This window comes from Dromiciops gliroides, chromosome X, assembly GCF_019393635.1.
Source record: "Dromiciops gliroides isolate mDroGli1 chromosome X, mDroGli1.pri, whole genome shotgun sequence".
NCBI classification, from domain to species: Eukaryota; Metazoa; Chordata; class Mammalia; order Microbiotheria; family Microbiotheriidae; genus Dromiciops; species Dromiciops gliroides.
In genome coordinates this window covers 34,982,588-34,999,370 of record NC_057867.1, presented here as the reverse complement: position 1 = coordinate 34,999,370, position 16,783 = coordinate 34,982,588, and the positions used below count along the sequence as shown (strand labels likewise).

At 42.7% G+C, this 16,783-nt stretch overlaps 1 protein-coding gene across 1 annotated transcript in view; it reads left to right on the top strand.

The window, feature by feature from the left end:
• Positions 1-16,783, top strand: part of COL4A5 (collagen type IV alpha 5 chain) — a 208,953-nt gene that overhangs the window by 146,417 nt on the left and 45,753 nt on the right. The window contains exons 37-41 of the mRNA XM_043974872.1: positions 6,644-6,770; positions 11,593-11,673; positions 12,296-12,394; positions 12,908-12,958; positions 14,588-14,773. Of these exons, the coding sequence (XP_043830807.1) occupies positions 6,644-6,770; positions 11,593-11,673; positions 12,296-12,394; positions 12,908-12,958; positions 14,588-14,773 (544 nt within the window). The remainder of the gene's footprint in view (positions 1-6,643; positions 6,771-11,592; positions 11,674-12,295; positions 12,395-12,907; positions 12,959-14,587; positions 14,774-16,783) is intronic.

Sequence of the window (16,783 nt, the reverse complement as noted above, 5' to 3'; positions counted from 1 at the left end):
TGATGCTTCCTCCAGCTGACTTTTCTAGATGAAGAAACCATTACCCTTCTGCTTTCTTTCTCTAGTCTAGTCAGATGGGTCCTTGCCTCCTCAGCTTAAAGGCACCCACGTGAAGCCTCCTCTGATTCTCCTGCTTCTTAGCTCACTCTCTCTCTCTCTCTCTCCCTCCCTCCCTCCCTCCTCTCTGTCTATGTCCTATCCCTTTTCTACCTCTCCCCCCTTTCTTTCTCCCCCTTTTCTCTTTCTCTTCCTCCCTCTCTCCCTCTCTCTCTCTCTCACTCCTTCCTCTCTGTCTATGTCTGTCTCTCTCCCTTTTCTCTGTCTCTGTCTGTCTCTCTCCCTCCTATCCTTTTCTCTGTCTGTCTCTCTCTCTCCTCAAATTATGTCATCTTTATTTATCTCTTTACATGTTGTATTCCCTTTGTAGAAAACGAGCTCCCTGAAAGCAGGGACTGTCCTGTCTACTTCTCCCTAGTGTCTTACATTGTACCTGGCCTTAGTGGGTACTGAATAAATACTTACTGAACTGGACTGAATTTATGATTCTTTAAGAAAGCCAAACCTTTGCCTCTCTCTGAAGCCTCTAAGTGTCACTTACTCTAAGTACATGCCACATTGAATTTTAAAATTGTCTGAGTTAGGGAAATAGGACAAGTATTCACCTCACATAATCTGAAGTCTCTTTCAGGCCACGGCATTTCATGGTAGCATCTACTGATAAAGCCGAGTAGAAACAGTTCCCAGAAAAGGAACAAAGGAAAAAGAGAAGAGCAAAATTCTGGCGACTTTGAGGGTGGACACAGGGAATTCCTGTCTATTGGTGAAATTCTCCTGGTCAGAGCCACAGGGGAGGAAAGGCTAATTGGTAAAGGGGACATGTCCGAGTGGCCTAGGAATGGCCTATCCCAGCCACAACTGGCCTATCAGGCTTGGCATTCAGTGCCCTAGCATGGTAACAAAAGACTGTTCTGTGGAAGACCCCCACTAGTGTCACCCTCCAAAAGTTAAGGCTGTTATTCAACCATCCCTAACTTCCCTCTTCATAAGCCACTGCAGATGCATCTCCCATTAATTTACTCATGCCCTTCTTGAAACGGATTTTTATATACCATCTCGTAGGATGACAAATTTTTTTCAAAAATCCAATTCAGCATTGATGAAGGGCCCGCAGTTGTGGTCCTCAAAGGTTGTGACACGGATCATTTGGAGCCTCCACTTCCAATCGCATGTTCATATATATGTCTCCATGTATCCTCTAGAACATACAGTATGCCCTACAGTAGGCCACTGTTCCTCACAGCAAAGAATGATGTTGCCCTGTGAGGAGAACTGGCCCCTGGTCCTTGGGTATATAGGGCCCTCACTCTGTTAGACAGAGTTGCAATGAGGTACAATGCCTGTCCTCGCAGAGTTTACATTCTAGTAGGGAAATAAGACACAAATGCCAGATCTAATGGTGACATGGCCACAGGAGGACTCAATATACTGGATGAGGTCATATTTGATTCATTTTTTCATCTGAAATACTCATCCCCTACTTTCTGAGATCATGGGGAGGAAGGAGGGGCTTTATTCCTGGCCCCTGGGAATTTCTGTATTTCAATATGTCCTTGTGTACTTCTTCCGTAGGATCTCAGGGGTATGCCCTACTCTTAACATTCTCTGTCCAGAAAAATGCCAGGTGACGGTTTTGTAGCTGATCCTGCCCTCGTTTACTTCTCCTTTACGACAATTTCCCTACTCTAGAATCGATATGGCCCAATGTGACTTTTTAAAAGACAAGGAATATGAGGCAGCTAGGTGGCGCTGCAGTGGATAGAGCACCAGCCCTGGATTCAGGAAGACCTGAGTTCAAATACAGCCTCAGACACTTGACACTTACTAGCTGTGTGGCTCTGGGCAAGGCACTTAACCCTCATTGCCCTACAAAATAAAGACAAGGAATAGCTATGCTTCCCTCTCATATTGAGTAGTTTCATGTTGTTAATAATAATAATAGCAATAACTAGCTTTTATATAGCACTTTAAGATTTGCAAAGTGCTTTACATATATAGTTAACTCATTTGATCCTTCCAGCTACCCTGTCAGGCAGGTACTGTTATTATCCCCATTTTCTAGAATAGGCAACTGAGGCTGAAAAGTTGTCAGTCAATAAGAATTTATTTGTTAAGTCATTTCATTCGTGTTTGACTCTCCATGACCTCATTTTGGGTTTTCATGGCAAAGATATTCCAGTCGGTTTGCCATTTCCTTCTCCAGCTCATTTTGCAGATGAGGGAATTGAGTGACTTGCTCAGGGTCACACAGCTAGGAAGGATCTGAGGCAGATTTGAACTCAGGTCCTCCTGACTCCGGGGCCTGGTAAGGTGTCTGCCTCGGGTTCCCGAACTCTAAAAATGGGGATAATAATAGCATCTACCTCCATAGATTATCAGGACACCTAGGTGGCTCAGTGGCTAGAGTGCCAAACTGTGGAATCAGAAGGAACTGAATTAAAATCTGGCCTCAGACACTTTCTAGCTGTGTGCAAGTCACTTAACCCTGCTTGCCTCAGTTTCCTCATCTGTAAAATGAACTAGATAAGGAAATGGCAAGCCACTCTAGGATCTTTGCCAAAAAAGCCCAAATGGGGTCCAGGAAGAGTCGGACATGAGTGTAACGACTGAACAACCACCACACAGGGTTAGCATGAGGATCTAATGAGCTAATTTTTATAAAACTCTTAGCATAGTACATGGCACATGGTAGATGTCATAGAAATGTTAGCTATTACATTATCATTTTTATTAAGAGGGGAGGGTTTGGGGAAAAAGATGATGAGTTTAATTTGGGGAATGTTGAGTTCAAGATGTCTCCGGGACATTCAGTTCAGGATGGCCAAAAAGCAGTGGAAGATGTGAGACTGGAAGGCAAGAGATTTGACCTTTGACCGGAGCCACACAGCTAGTATCTGAATAGGTGGGAATAGTCCAGCTGACTCCTCTGCCACAGAACCACCTTTAGACAAACAACAAAGAAAAAGAGAAGCACGTGGCCCTTTTGTTTGCTTCTCCTCTGCAAGGAGAATGGTGTTCAGATTGCAGATAGCAGAACAGAGCCAGCTAAGAGACAGGCAATTGAAGCCCAGGCTGGATGAGGAGATAGTTGGAGCTGCATTAAATGAGTTTAGGTCACCTGCATTCCAGGACCCTGGAAGAACCCAGAGGGCTGATTGCTGACCCACCAGTCAGGGATCTTTGAGGAAGTGGGGCGAGATGAGAAAGGAGACAGCAGAGCATTGGACCAATTTTCAAAAAAAGATGAACAAAAGAGAGTGTGCAGATTATCCCAGCAAACTTCACATCAGTCCCCAGAAATGTTCTCGAATGGATGATTAAACAGCTGTTTGGTAGTTATCTTTGCAAAACACAGTGGTCATTGGCAGGAGCCAGTCATAGCAGGCCAGGTGCATCTGGGGGAGCAGGTGGGCAGAGAATCATGGGAACCAAAATTCAGAGCTAGAAGGCACCTTAGAAGCTATCAAATCCAACCCCCTTGTTTAGTATATGCCTAGGGAGATGAAAAAACACCAGGCTAACCCCCTTGTTTGATACAAGCCCGGGGAGATGAAAAAGACAAAACAAAACAAAAAAACAATGCAACCCCATTGTTTTTTATAAGCTTAGAGAGATGGTGTTAAAAAATCCAACCCCCCTTGTTTCATATAGGCCTAGGGATATGAAGGGCAGCTAGGTGGTAATGCAGTGGATAGACTGACAGGCCTGGAGTCAGGAAGACCTGAATTCAAATACAGCCTCAGACACTTGCTAGCTGTGTGACCCTGGGTAAGTCACTTAACCGTGTTTACGTCAGTTTCTTCATCTGTAAAATGAGCTAGAGAAGGAAATGGCAAACCAAAACCCCCAGTGGGATCACAGAGTCAGACATGATGGAAACGACTCAACAACAAGTAAGATGAAATCATTTGGCCAGAATCACACAGCTAGCAAGTGTCTGAGGCAGGATTCTAATCCAGGCCTAGACTGACTCCAGGTCCAGCACTTCATCCATTGTTCTCCCCTGTCTTTATTAGAAATACAGGGTCTTGGCAGATCAAGGGAATGCCCAGATGGGTGAAATGGAAAAATCCCAACTGGCTGACATGGCAGTTAAGTAGATTTCAGACTGGTCGAATGAGGATTCTCACTTATGAATTGATGTCGATCTAGAAAGGGGCTTACTACAAGGCTCTTGGAGTTGTGGAATTTCATACTCAAAGAAGCTACCTTAGTGATCATCTAGTCCAGTCAGTAAGCATTTATTTTATTTTTTTTTATTATTTTTTTGTGGGGCAATGAGGGTTAAGTGACTTGCCCAGGGTCACACAGCTAGTAAGTGTCAAGTGTCTGAGGCTGGATTTCAACTCAGGTCCTCCTGAACCCGGGGCTAGTGATTTATCCATTGTGCCACCTAGCTGCCCCCAGTAAGCATTTATTAAATACCTACTGTGTTGGCCACTGTACTAGGTGCTTAATAATCCCATTCTCCAAGGAGTTTACATTCTATTGGAGGTGACACAATACACTTACACAAGGATGTACTGAATCCAGATACAGGGGAATCTGGGAAGAGCAGGCACTGGAAGAAGCAGGAAAGGGTTTGTGTGGAAGATGGGGCTTGAGCAAAAGCTTGAAGGAAGCCAGAGATTCTGAGAGGTGGGTGTGAAGAGGTATGGTGGCTGGCCAGTGCAAAGGCCCAGAAATGAGAGATGGGAGTGTCTTCTTAGAGGAACAAGAAGTAGGCTGGACCCTAGAGTGCCTGGAGGGGAGTGATATGTAACAGGCCTGGAAAGATAGAATGGGACAAGGTTGAAAAGAATTTCAATATAGAGTTTATATTTGCTCCAAGAGGTAGTAGGGAGCCACTGAAAGTTATTGGGAGAGGGAAGTGATATGGTCAGACATGAACTTTAGGTAAAACCCTCTTATTTTAAATATGGAGAAACTGAGTTTCACACAGGTTATGTGACTTGCCCAAACTTGCACAGTGAGTTCATAAAATCTTGTGGTAAAACATTTAGAAAGGATCTCAGAGGACATCTAGTCTGACTCCTACATTTTACAGATGAGGAAACTGAGGCCCAGAGAAGGGAGGTGACTCGGTATGTCCTTCACTACAATACCATTGCCTCTGATTGATCTTTTCCAGTTCACTATTTTAATCAATGATGGCATACTGAATGAGCGAACAAGCAAATGAAACAACATTTATTAAGTGCTTACTATATACCAAACACTGATGCACATTGGAGTCCAGATGGGAAGGCACATTGGTCCCACCTCCCAAGGAGCTCACAGTTCTTTTGGGGGGAGACATTGTATAGGGGGAGGCTTCATCTGCAGGGTAGGTGCTGGCCATCCATGTGGATTACTGAGCTCTCTCATATGACCAAGTCACGATCCAGAAAGAGCTGAGCAGCTCAGAACACTGGACCATAGCAGAGGAGTTGAAAATGTATGGAGTTGGGGCAGTTAGGTGGCACAGTAGATAAAGCATGGGCCCTGGATTCAGGAGGACCTGAGTTCAAATCTGGATTCAGCCACTTGATACTTACTAGCTGTGTGACCCTGGGCAAGTCACTTAACCCCTCATTGCCCTACAAAAAAAAAAAAGAAAGAAAGAAAAAAGAAAATGTATGGGGTCTATGTAAAGTCCTGCCCTTGGGCCCAGTGAGTCAAGAACAAAATTCTTAGGGTATGGCTCAAATGCCAATGGATCTTGATCCAAATCCCTTGGGATTTTTACCGCCCCTCTGCTCAATGTGCCTCAGCAGCGTGGACAATGGTAAGAAAAGATGAAAATGGAAGCCACGGAATTTTGATTCTTCTTAGAAACCCTGGTAGGAAGAATAGATGCTTGATTTTGTTTGGGGTTGGTTGGCGTTAGTGGGGGTGGGGGGCGGGAGGGGGAGTGAGGGCTTATGGAAATTGGAATGGCCCAAATGAGAGGTTGGATCTCTACATTTCAATGTCCCATTACTGAGTATAATCTCCTGCTAGTGATATGTCACAATTTTCTCCTCTGCCTTGTACTCGGGTACCTAAATTGGATTGTTTCCTTAGTAACAAGAATTATCAGATGATTTATTCAAAGCTGATCTATGGAGACTTCAAGCCAACAAATATTCGCTAAGCATTCCTTGTGCAATCCAGCATGGAGAGACATACAAAGAAAGCTCGCCTTGGTCCCTGACCGCAAGAAGTTTATGGTCTAGTTGGGGGAGACGAGACTTCCAAACATGAAGCAATTAGAGGATGGTGCTAGGCAGCCTAATTAGCTCCCAGAACGTGGTGTAGGGATAGCATCTGTCAGGAAAGGGAGAGGGAGACTCGGGGTGAGCCACATTTGTCAAGGAAGAGTTCCTGAAGGAGATGGGACTCGAGGTGGGCTTTTGAAGGATGGGTAATATCTGGATCAGCTTTTAAACAGTATCTGAATGAGGGAGGATAAAGCAGAATACAACATCAGAAAACATGCATCTTTCTATGTACAGCCATCTGGGGAGACAGGCTGCCCTGCCAAGGAAGGATAGCATTATAATGTGCTAAGACTCTGGAAAATGGAAGCAATGCTACTGTGATGTCTTTCTGTTTATATTTCCAGGGTGATCCTGGCCTGCCCGGGTACCCAGGTACTCCTGGCACTCAAGGTGCCCTGGGAGATACTGGTTTGCCCGGTGCTCTGGGGGGCCCTGGGGTAAAAGGACAGCCAGGCTTGCCCGGATGGCCAGGTAACGGTTTTCTCTTTTAATTCTCATTCTTGAGCGGCTCAGGTTTCTCCCTTTCCTTCCTCTTTTCCCCTGCCTCTCATCGCTGTCTTGCGGGCCAAATCAGGAGACAGAGATAATCTGTTTTATTTGGCCGGCTCTTAGATCTGACCCCCAGATCTGATATCGACTTTGTGCCGGCCATTCCCCTTCCTTTTTTTCTGAGCTGTATCTCTTGCAGAGTGGAGAAGGGCCCCAGCAGCTCAGCAGGGGAAGATTCTGAGACCTGAGAGACAGTTGGTGTATACCACTTTCCAATTTGGACTGCCAATTAAGGAGCCTGACTATTTTCCTAGGTGATAATATTCACAGCTGAGCCCTGTCCTGCTTCTGGTTCCCTTGGAAAGTTTGACACCTGTACATGGGAACACAATGGGTGGTGGTGGCACAATGACGGCCCAATTCATTCGGCTAACAAACGGTTGAGTGACTTGGGGGAAAAGAACTGAGACCGAGTTATCTTATTATCGGCTCCCTCCGTGCTGGCTGTGTTCAACGTTGCTGCTTCACTCACCTAGAGTCTGGATGCCTGGACCTTGATTGGTCTTGATCATTGAGATATTGACTCAGAAACACATTTCTCTGACTTTACTGGTCCTGACAATAAACTAGTCCCTTAAGTCTTGAATCTGATTTCACGGGGAAAAAAAGACTTAGTCTATACCGGTTTTTTTCTCCTCTAATCATGTCTCAGTGTGCCTCCCTCCTCTTTGAACTCTCTGTTATAACAAAGAAGAGCAGTTAAACAGAACTCACTGACAGTATAAGGATCAGGCTGCTTTCTCCAGTCCTCTCTCTCCTGTCCGTTGATAGAACATGCTTCATCATCCATTCTCAGGGACCAAGATTTGTCATTGCAAACAATCTGAGCCGAACTCCCTTTCGATGATGTATGGAGCAATTAAGTATCTCAGTGGATGGGTTGCTGGGCATGGAGTCAGGGAGACCTGAGTGCAACTCCAGCCTTGGACACTTCCAGCTGTGTGACCCCGGGCAAGTTGTTTTACCTCTGTCTGCCTCAGTTTCTGCATCTGTAAATTGGGAACATAATAGCACCTCCCTCCCAAGGTTATTGAGAGGACCAAATGAGGTCATGTGTTTAATAAATGTTAACTCAGTATTATTTCCATTGGTATTATTGGAGTCACTATGTCTGTTGTTCTCTTGATTCTACTGAGACTGCTTACATCAGTTCATCGGTTCTCTGAATTCTTCATATTTGCCATCATTTTCTTCCCCAGACTGAAGCTGTGATTTCATTGGTATGAGGAACTCCCAGTGTGGTAATCCCTCTACCAACGTAGCTCAGTTGTTCTGTAATTTTTGGTCTTAGAGAATTGCGAGTCACCTAAACTCCCAAGGCCCCAAGCAACTTTCTTGGCATTGCTCACAGAGCAAAAATATCCCTTTACCCTCACAGACCTCAGTTTCTAACTGTTTTCATCTTTTACGATTTTATGGGTAGGAGTAAAAACTCAGAATTGTTTTAACTCATGACTACCTTATTACTAGTGATTTCTTTCCAGCTTTGGGCCACCACAAAGAGTCTCTGCCAAATACTTTGGTATTTAAGGGCCCATCAGTGTGTAGTGGGATCACTAGGTCAAAGTTTGGTGACTTTTAGTGACAATTTAGTGACTTTTTCCCCATAATTCCAAATTGTTTTCCAAAATGGTTGGTTCAGTTCACAGCTGCACCAACAATGTATTCATATGCCTGTATTTCCTTGGCCTTTCCAATGTTGACTCTGCATTTTTTCCATCTTCTATAATATAATATAATCTTCTATGTTTACCTTATTACATAGTGATTTGTCGTATTTTTCATATGACTATCAATAATTTGCTTTTCTTCTTTTGAAGACTCTTTGCTTATATCCTCTGACCACTGTTGTTTTAAAGTGGTTCTGTCTTTCAGTCAGATATTTATAAGATCAGTTCTATATGCTGGGTATCCTGGAAATCTTAGTAAAGAAGCTTAATGAGCTCAAATAATGAGAACTTTAACATACACTAAGACTTTTGGGACATGATGTGTGTGTTTCTGTGTGCATGTACAATAAAACATCTCCACCCCCTCTCTCTATCTCTGTATGTATGTAGATGGGTATTCTTCTATACTTGTTACTTCATTAGATACTAAAATCCCACTGCAGATCATCAACTTATCTATAACTTAAAGTCTTAAAGTGTTGCCTAAAACTTGGGGAAGTTAAGTGACTTATCTGTGATCACACAGTTTTGTCTTACAAACTTGCGTCAATTGTCTATGTTGTGTGGATATCAGATTTTTATATTATCAGAAATATTTGATGCAAAATTTCCCTCCCTCTACCTTGGGGCAGATAGGTAATGGTACAGTGGATAGAGTGCTGGGCCTGGAGTCCGGAAGACTCATCTTTATGCATTCAGATCTGGCCTTAGACACGAGATTTGTGACCCTAGGCAAGTCACTTAGCCTTCAGTTTCCTCATCTATAAAATGAGATGGAAAAGGAAATGGCAAACCACTCTAGGATCTTTGCCAAGAAAACCCCCAAAATAGGGTCACAAAGAGTCAGACATGACTGAAATGACTGAACAGCAACAGTTTTTTCCTACTTGACGGTTTCTCTTTTTTGTCTTACCTGCATTGATTTTATTTATGCAAAAGCTTTTCTATTTCATGTAATCAAAATTATCTGGTTTATCTTTAATGATTACCTTGTTTGGTTCCTTGTTTGGTTAAGAATTCCCCCCCCACACATAATGGTGTAGGATACCTCCTTCCATTCTCTAGTTATTGTTTTTGGAGGGTGGGGGTGTTGTTTCTGATGATATGGTCTTTTATGTCAAAGGCACTTGGCCATTTTGAGCTTATCATGGTCTGTGTTTATTATATGCTGGTCTAATTCTAATTTCTGCCAATTGCTTTCTAGTTTTCCAAGTGGTCTTTATCAAATAGGGAATCTTTCCCTGAGTAATTTGTGTCCTTGGATTTATCAAACATTGTATTGTTATGTTCAGTGGTCTCTGAGTCTCACTTATATAGTCTGTTCCACTGATCTACTTTTCTATTTTTAGAGCAGTACTGAATAATTTTGATGATTATTGTGTTATAATATGATTTCAGATCTGGTAATTCTCAGCTTTCTTAACTTCTGTCTTTAAAAATCATTTCCCTAGAGTTTCTAGACTTTTGTTCCTCTAAAGGATTTTGTTATTTCATCTGATTCTATAAAGTATCTTCTTGATAGTTTTATATGGTACTAAATCTGTAAATTAATTTAGGTCATACTGTTATTTGAACTAAATTGGAACAGCTCAGTTACAATGACTATTTCTACAAATATTTGTTATCCTTTAGATCTGTAGAGAAGCAGCATAATATGGATAGAGAATCAACCTTGAAACTAGAAAGACCTGGGTTCAAGTCTTGTCTCTGATATGTACTGTATGACCCTGGTCAAGTCACTTAACCTCTCAGTGCTCTGAGGGAATTCTCTAAGACTGAAAGTTGCAGAGAAGGTGCTAACCTGAAGTGGTAAAGAGAATTTCCTCACCAGGGAGTTTTTCATACCAGTGAAATCATAGGCTCAGTTCTGTCTTATCCTTATATTGATAAAGAGTTCTTATAGAGCTGTATTTATAGAAATCATGTGAGTGTCTTTGTAGATTTATTCTCAGATATCTTGTGAATTTTGTAATTATTTTGAATGAAATTTTTCTTTTTATTGTTTTCTCTTGTTTTTTGTTAACACTGTAAAGAAATGCTGATGACTTTGTGGGTTTATTTTGTATGCTATTACTTTACTAAAACTATTAATCTTGTTAATTTCTTTGCAGATTCTCTGGGGTTTTCTAAGTCAACCATTCTATCTGAAAATAAGGCTACTTTGCCTCTTTTTTGCTGATTTCTATTCCATTAATTTCTCTCACTTTTCTTATTGCTATAGCTAGCATTTCTAGAACTTTGTCAACAAGGAGAGGGGGGCATCCTTTCTTTGCACCTGCAAAAATGCTAACTTTTTGGCTTTAGAGATATACTTTCGGTGATATTAAAGGTGTACCATGAGGCATTTTGACAGCACATCAGCTAGAAATACTTTCTAGGAGGTTGATATGTTTGAATACATTAAAGCAGCTAACACTGTAGTTCAGAGATTTGGCTTGGATCAGCTGGCACCTTACTTCAGCACCTCTCCCCTAAGTCATGATAGTGGGAAAACAAACATCTTGTTTGCTACATGGGTGGGGATCCTCTGAAAAAGGTGACCTTTCTGTTAGGTTTTTGTTATTGTTCTTCTACCATTGGGCTAGAGAGAAGGAAGCAGAGCAGCAATAGGGTAGATATTTTGTTCTTCTCTAGCACCTTCCTTTCCTTTTAACCAAGACTCCCTTTAGGATGTGCTTGCCACCATCTAGATCCAGCAATACAAAATGCAATGTCCGGTGGAAACATATCCAGTTGAACCTAGCAGACTGAAAGTACCCAATAGGCTGAGTTCTTTGTATTGACAGTCTGCCTAGTTTTAAAATCTATTTTTCTAATTGCTATATTTCAGAGCAAATGGATTCAAGACTGATTTGTTTGTGAATGTCGCAATGCTAACAAATCAATATGCCGTCTTAAATCACCCCCGCCCCCAAACAAATTAAACTATGCCCAATGAGCACCAACATCTTACATGTTTCCTTTCTGTTCTTCATTGTGTTTCTATGCCAAGTCTGTACATTTGAATTTTGGCTCGTAACTCTCAAAGCAATAGTGTTTTTCTTCTGCTTTTCAATTCAGGTTCTTTTCCACAGGTACTACAGGCCTTCCTGGACCCAGAGGTCTGGATGGCTCACCTGGTAATCCTGGTTTCCCAGGACAGTCTGGTCCTGTAGGTAAGTATGATGTTGTGTCATAATTACAGAGATTGAAACTCCATTTTGGTAGGCCCAGTTCCTTCATGGGGTATGACTTTTTAAGAGGTAGAGGCAAAGTGACCAGTTACTGAGTTCTTGTTCTAGCTACAGAGCGTACTCTCTCACAAAGCTATTTCAGACGATTACCATTATGGATGATTATCTTTGGAGCTCAATTGGCAGCCATTCTGTAGCTGAGTTTCTGAAAAGCTGGCCCAGGATTGGCTCTTTGACAGCTGCTAGCAAAAGGTTCTTCCTTTCTTTGGGCCCCAGTGTTCCCGCACCCGAAGAATCTGGCTCTAGCAAATCAGTCCCCTCACAGTCCCCCCCCCCCCGCCCGAATCATACTCCCTTCCCCACACCCATATCCCAGAGCCAACTCCAAAGTCAAAGACTCAGGATACAGAGTCTCTGATTTGGCCTTTGGTACTTGAGGCAAATTTTATTTCCAAAGATGACTTTGGGGACAAATTTTATGTGACTTTAACACTTCAGGTGAGGAGGGTCAAAGGTTATATGATAATAGCAGGATTGTGGGAAGATGGGATTGCTTATTGGAAAGGTTTTTTGTAACTTCCAACATTTGTATCTTGTTCTATAGGTGGTCAGGGCCATCCTGGTCCCCCAGGATCTCCAGGAGAGAAAGGGGAATCTGGTCAAGATGGGATTCCTGGGCCAGCTGGACAGAAGGGTGAACCAGGTAAGGGATTTTCTCTCTATCCATCTCCTATTCTCCTTTATAATCTTTTCTTTGCAAACATACCATATCTTTCCTCCACTTTTTTCCCCATTGCCTCCCTCTGCCTTGCTGAAATCAGTCCACGTTCCCCCTCCCTCTTTGATATTCTTTCTCTGCCTACTCCATTTTTGGAATAACATCTCACTTTTGACCCTCAAACTATCTTCTTTCCATGATATAAAACTTTCTAGATCTTTTTACCTCAGTCAGGTAATTCAGAGAATTTAATAGCCACCATGACCAAGCTTTTCTGTCAAAAAATAACCTTTGCCCATCCTGATGATATCCAGTGGATGTATATATGTAAACCTGGCACAAGAAGGATGGCTTTCTTTCAGAGGAGTGCTTATGTCACTTTAGGATTCAAATAAGAAATTCATTATGGGTTGAAATATAAAATCATCTCAAAAGAAATTGTTCTGAGTTGGGTCATTAATCTTTGGGGCGGGGTGGGGTGTTGTTGTGTCATGGCAGGTCAACCAGGATTCGGATTCCCAGGACCTCCCGGAATCCCAGGATTTCCTGGTAAGGTTGAAATTAGAGCAACTGGGAGAAATTCTCTTTTACATCTGATTCTTGTCAACAGGGAGGAACAGGTTGTTGTAACCCTGAGGCAAAGGACAGTTCGGGGGAGGAAGGTGACCACAGCATGTTAAAGTTTGTTAGAGAAAAGGAGAGGTAAGCCAGGCATAGTCTGACATTTACTTTTGGATTTGGATTTGAGAGAACAAATTTCAAAGGATTCAGAGGAAGGATAGCTAGGATTCCATAGAACAAAATTCCGCCAGTGAAATTGGGCCAGGAGGGCTAGGAAACTCTCAAGAATTAAATTATGGTCATTGCATCAATTAGAATTCTTAAGTCTTCCAAAGTTGTTTGTCTTTACAGTGTTGTTGTTCTCTTGGTTCTGCTCACTTCACTTTGTATCAGTTCATATAAATCTTTTCAGGCTTCTCTAAAACCATCCCTTTTATCATTTCTTATGGCACAGTACTATTCCATTGCATTCGTATGCCATGATATGTTCAGTCATTCCCAAAATGATGAGCATTGTCTTGATTTCTCTAATTCTTTGAAACTACAGAAAGAGCTGCTAAAATATTTTTGTACATAAGGATCCTTCCTTTTTCTTTGATCTTTGGGTTGTAGACTTAGAAGCAGTATTGTTGGGTCAGAGGGTATGCCCAGTTTAGTCACTTTTTTGGGTGTGACTCTAAATTGCTTTCCAGAGTGGCAGTACTAAATGACAGGTCCACCAACAGCATGTTAATGGGCCTGTTTGCCCACAGCCCCTCCAACATTTGTCATCTTTTGCCAATAAAAGTGTGAAATAGAACCTCAGAATTTCTAGAGATTGATAATGAAAGCATGCTACCCACCTCTTGAGAGATGATGGCCTCAAGTTGTACGTGTTGAAGTGGTAGTAGTGGTGGTTATATTCAGACCTTTTAAGAAGGATATTGAGAAACTGCAGAGCATCCAGAGGAGAGTGACCATCTCTGATAAAAAGGACCTAAGGGGGCAGCTAGGTGGCACAGTGGATAAGGCCCTGGATTCAGGAGGACCTGAGTTCAAATCCAGCGTCAGACACTTGACACTTACTAGCTGTGTGACCCTGGGCAAGTCATTTAACCCTCATTGCCCCATAAAAAAAGGACCTAAGTTCATGTCATATGAGGATCAAAGAAATGGGGCTATCTAGCCTGAAGAAGAGAAGGTTCAAGAGAAACCAGATGACAGGCCTAAAGTATCTGAAGACTTGTTCTTTTTGGTCCCAGAGGGCAGAACCAGAGGCATTGGGGAGAAGGGCCTAATGTAAGCTTGTTGTCAGGAAAACCTTGCTCACATTCATAGTTAGCCAAAGGAGGAATGGGCTTCTTCACAAAGCATTAGGTTCTCCCAAACAGGAAGTGTTCAGGCAGAGGCTGGATGAGTGGGGTGGGGTTTGGGGTGATTCTTTGGCCTAGTTGGCCACTGAGGTCCTTTCCAAGACTGCGAGAGAGTGGGTTATGGGGTCAGGTGGATACGAAATATAGGAATACTGATAAAGTCTCCAAAGTGCCAACCTATGGATTATGAGTACTTTGTAACTAAAATAAGTTCTAGCCCAATAGTGGGAATTTGCACTATAATCTTGTTCTTTCGTTTTCACAGGTGAGAAGGGTGACGAAGGTTCGCCAGGCACACCGGGAAGCCCTGGCTCCCAAGGTCCAAAGGGTGAACAGGGCTTTCCTGGATTCCCTGGTGTACGAGGGCCCTCAGGCCCTCCTGGCTCTCCAGGTCAAAACCAGGAAGGTCCCAAAGGGAACATTGGGCCCCGCGGTCATCCTGGGAGACCAGGTACATATGGGAGCATCAGGGAAATGGTCCTATTATTGTCTATTATTTTGTCTTGCTGGTGGGTTATTTAGTGTTTAGAGCTAGACTAAATTTGTAACTTAGGGCTGTGTTCCAAGTAAACAGCTTGGTTTATGCCCGGCTCCATTGATTTCCATGGCATCCACCAATTCCACTTGATAATGGATGTCATCCTCATTTACTTAGAGTGGAAGTAAAACTCAGTAACTGACATATTAGTCTCTTTGTTGAAGGGAAAGCTGTGCCGATAACCTGGCAGCAAAATCCCATGGACATGTTGCAGTGCAGGCAGAACTATAATATCCCAGAAATAATTTGCATGAGCACCCAATCTACTTTTTTGGACTGGACCAAAAAAATGTCTCCAAAGTTGGCTGCATGATTCAATGTCATTGGCACAATAAACAGATTTTATCTTTCCTAGGAACAGGACAATCAAATTTCTCTTCAGCATCCCAGCATGAGCTCCTCAGCCCAAGCTCATGTCTGGATCTCATCCTTCTTACGTTAACACTGTTCCCGCAGAGTCAATTCTGCATCCAATGTTCACCTTTTCATTCAGTGTCTGTGTGGGGTAGTTCCATTTACTAATTCTGGAAAATCTCATTTTCATCCAGGGTTAATATTGCTGAGCCCAGGCACTCACTGGTGGTCTTTTATCGACAGCTTTTAGAGACATCATTTTCCATTTTTATATTTCTGGTAATTAAAAACTTGGCTCTCATTGATTAAAAAGCAAGTGAAATCTCCAATGAAAGCAACAAAATAATTGGCCCCTCACTTCCTAGGGCTTGAAAGTCTCTGGATTTTCACTTCCAAATGCCATTTAATTCATGCTAGTAGCGTGTTCGTTAATATCATAGTTAATTTTGCTGAGATCTGTATGACAGACTCGAATTCATTGGGATCATGGGCTAAGTTCAGAACAACTATTCACTAGCTGGCTGTCTCTGCTGTGATGTGAATGTTTCTGGAGGGGGGTGAGCAACCCCAGTGATGGGCTGCTCAGCCATGTTTTCTCTCGGGGGAAAATGGGATTGTGCCCTGGTTGAACAAGCACTAATTTGGGGCAGGGGGAACCGACCCATATCACTTTGCTGTTTTGGAATAACACTGCGATTTTATGCAAGGAATAGTGAAATTTGTTAGCTCCTGTGGAAACGTGGCTATTAGTTATAAACAAACCAACCAACAAAAAAGCACCTGACTAAATTTCTGATTTTACTACAGTCATGAAAAAGAAAGAAATAAGAGGAATGGGTTCTTCTTGACTCTTGCATTTTTTTTTCTGTGAACTCCACTCAGGAAGTTTAAGCCTGGTTGTTTTAGTAGTATCGTTAGGAAGTGCTTAGGGCAAAGATCTCTGACTGTAATAGGCCTTCAGAATACAGCAGTAGTGAACTAACCTTTTAGTGAAAGGCTCCAGTGATTGGAGCCAGAGGTTGTTTCTAACAGTCTTCATGTTCTCTTCCCATTGCGGAATGATCACATTGGACCTTAATGAACTCTTAATCCCTTCTGGATCCTTCAGGTTGGCCCCTTGTAATAGCTCAAATAATAGCTTTTGATCAAGTTTGAAATGATATCCATCTATGCATGTGCGTATGTGTTGATTTCATGATCCATGGTCCATGATGTTGATTTGTACCATGATTTCATGGGAATATAAAACCCCCTCTACCTGTGCAGTTCTCTGCCCCTTATAGGGCCTAAAGTCTCTGACAGCCACCCTTTTGGGGCACTGAGAGCTTAAGTCACTTGCCCAGGGTCACATAGCCAGATCTTCCCAACTCCAGGGCCATCATGTTGTCCTTTGTGTAGGTATTATTTTCTTTAAACTGGACCTGTGATTTAATTGATATAGGGAGTTCCTGGTGTGGAAACTCCTTCTCTCAACGGAGATTGGCACCTCCCCTGTAACGTCCAGTGTCACAGAGTTGCCTAGGCCACTGCGAGGTTTAGTGACTTGCTCAGGGTCACACAGCCAGAATA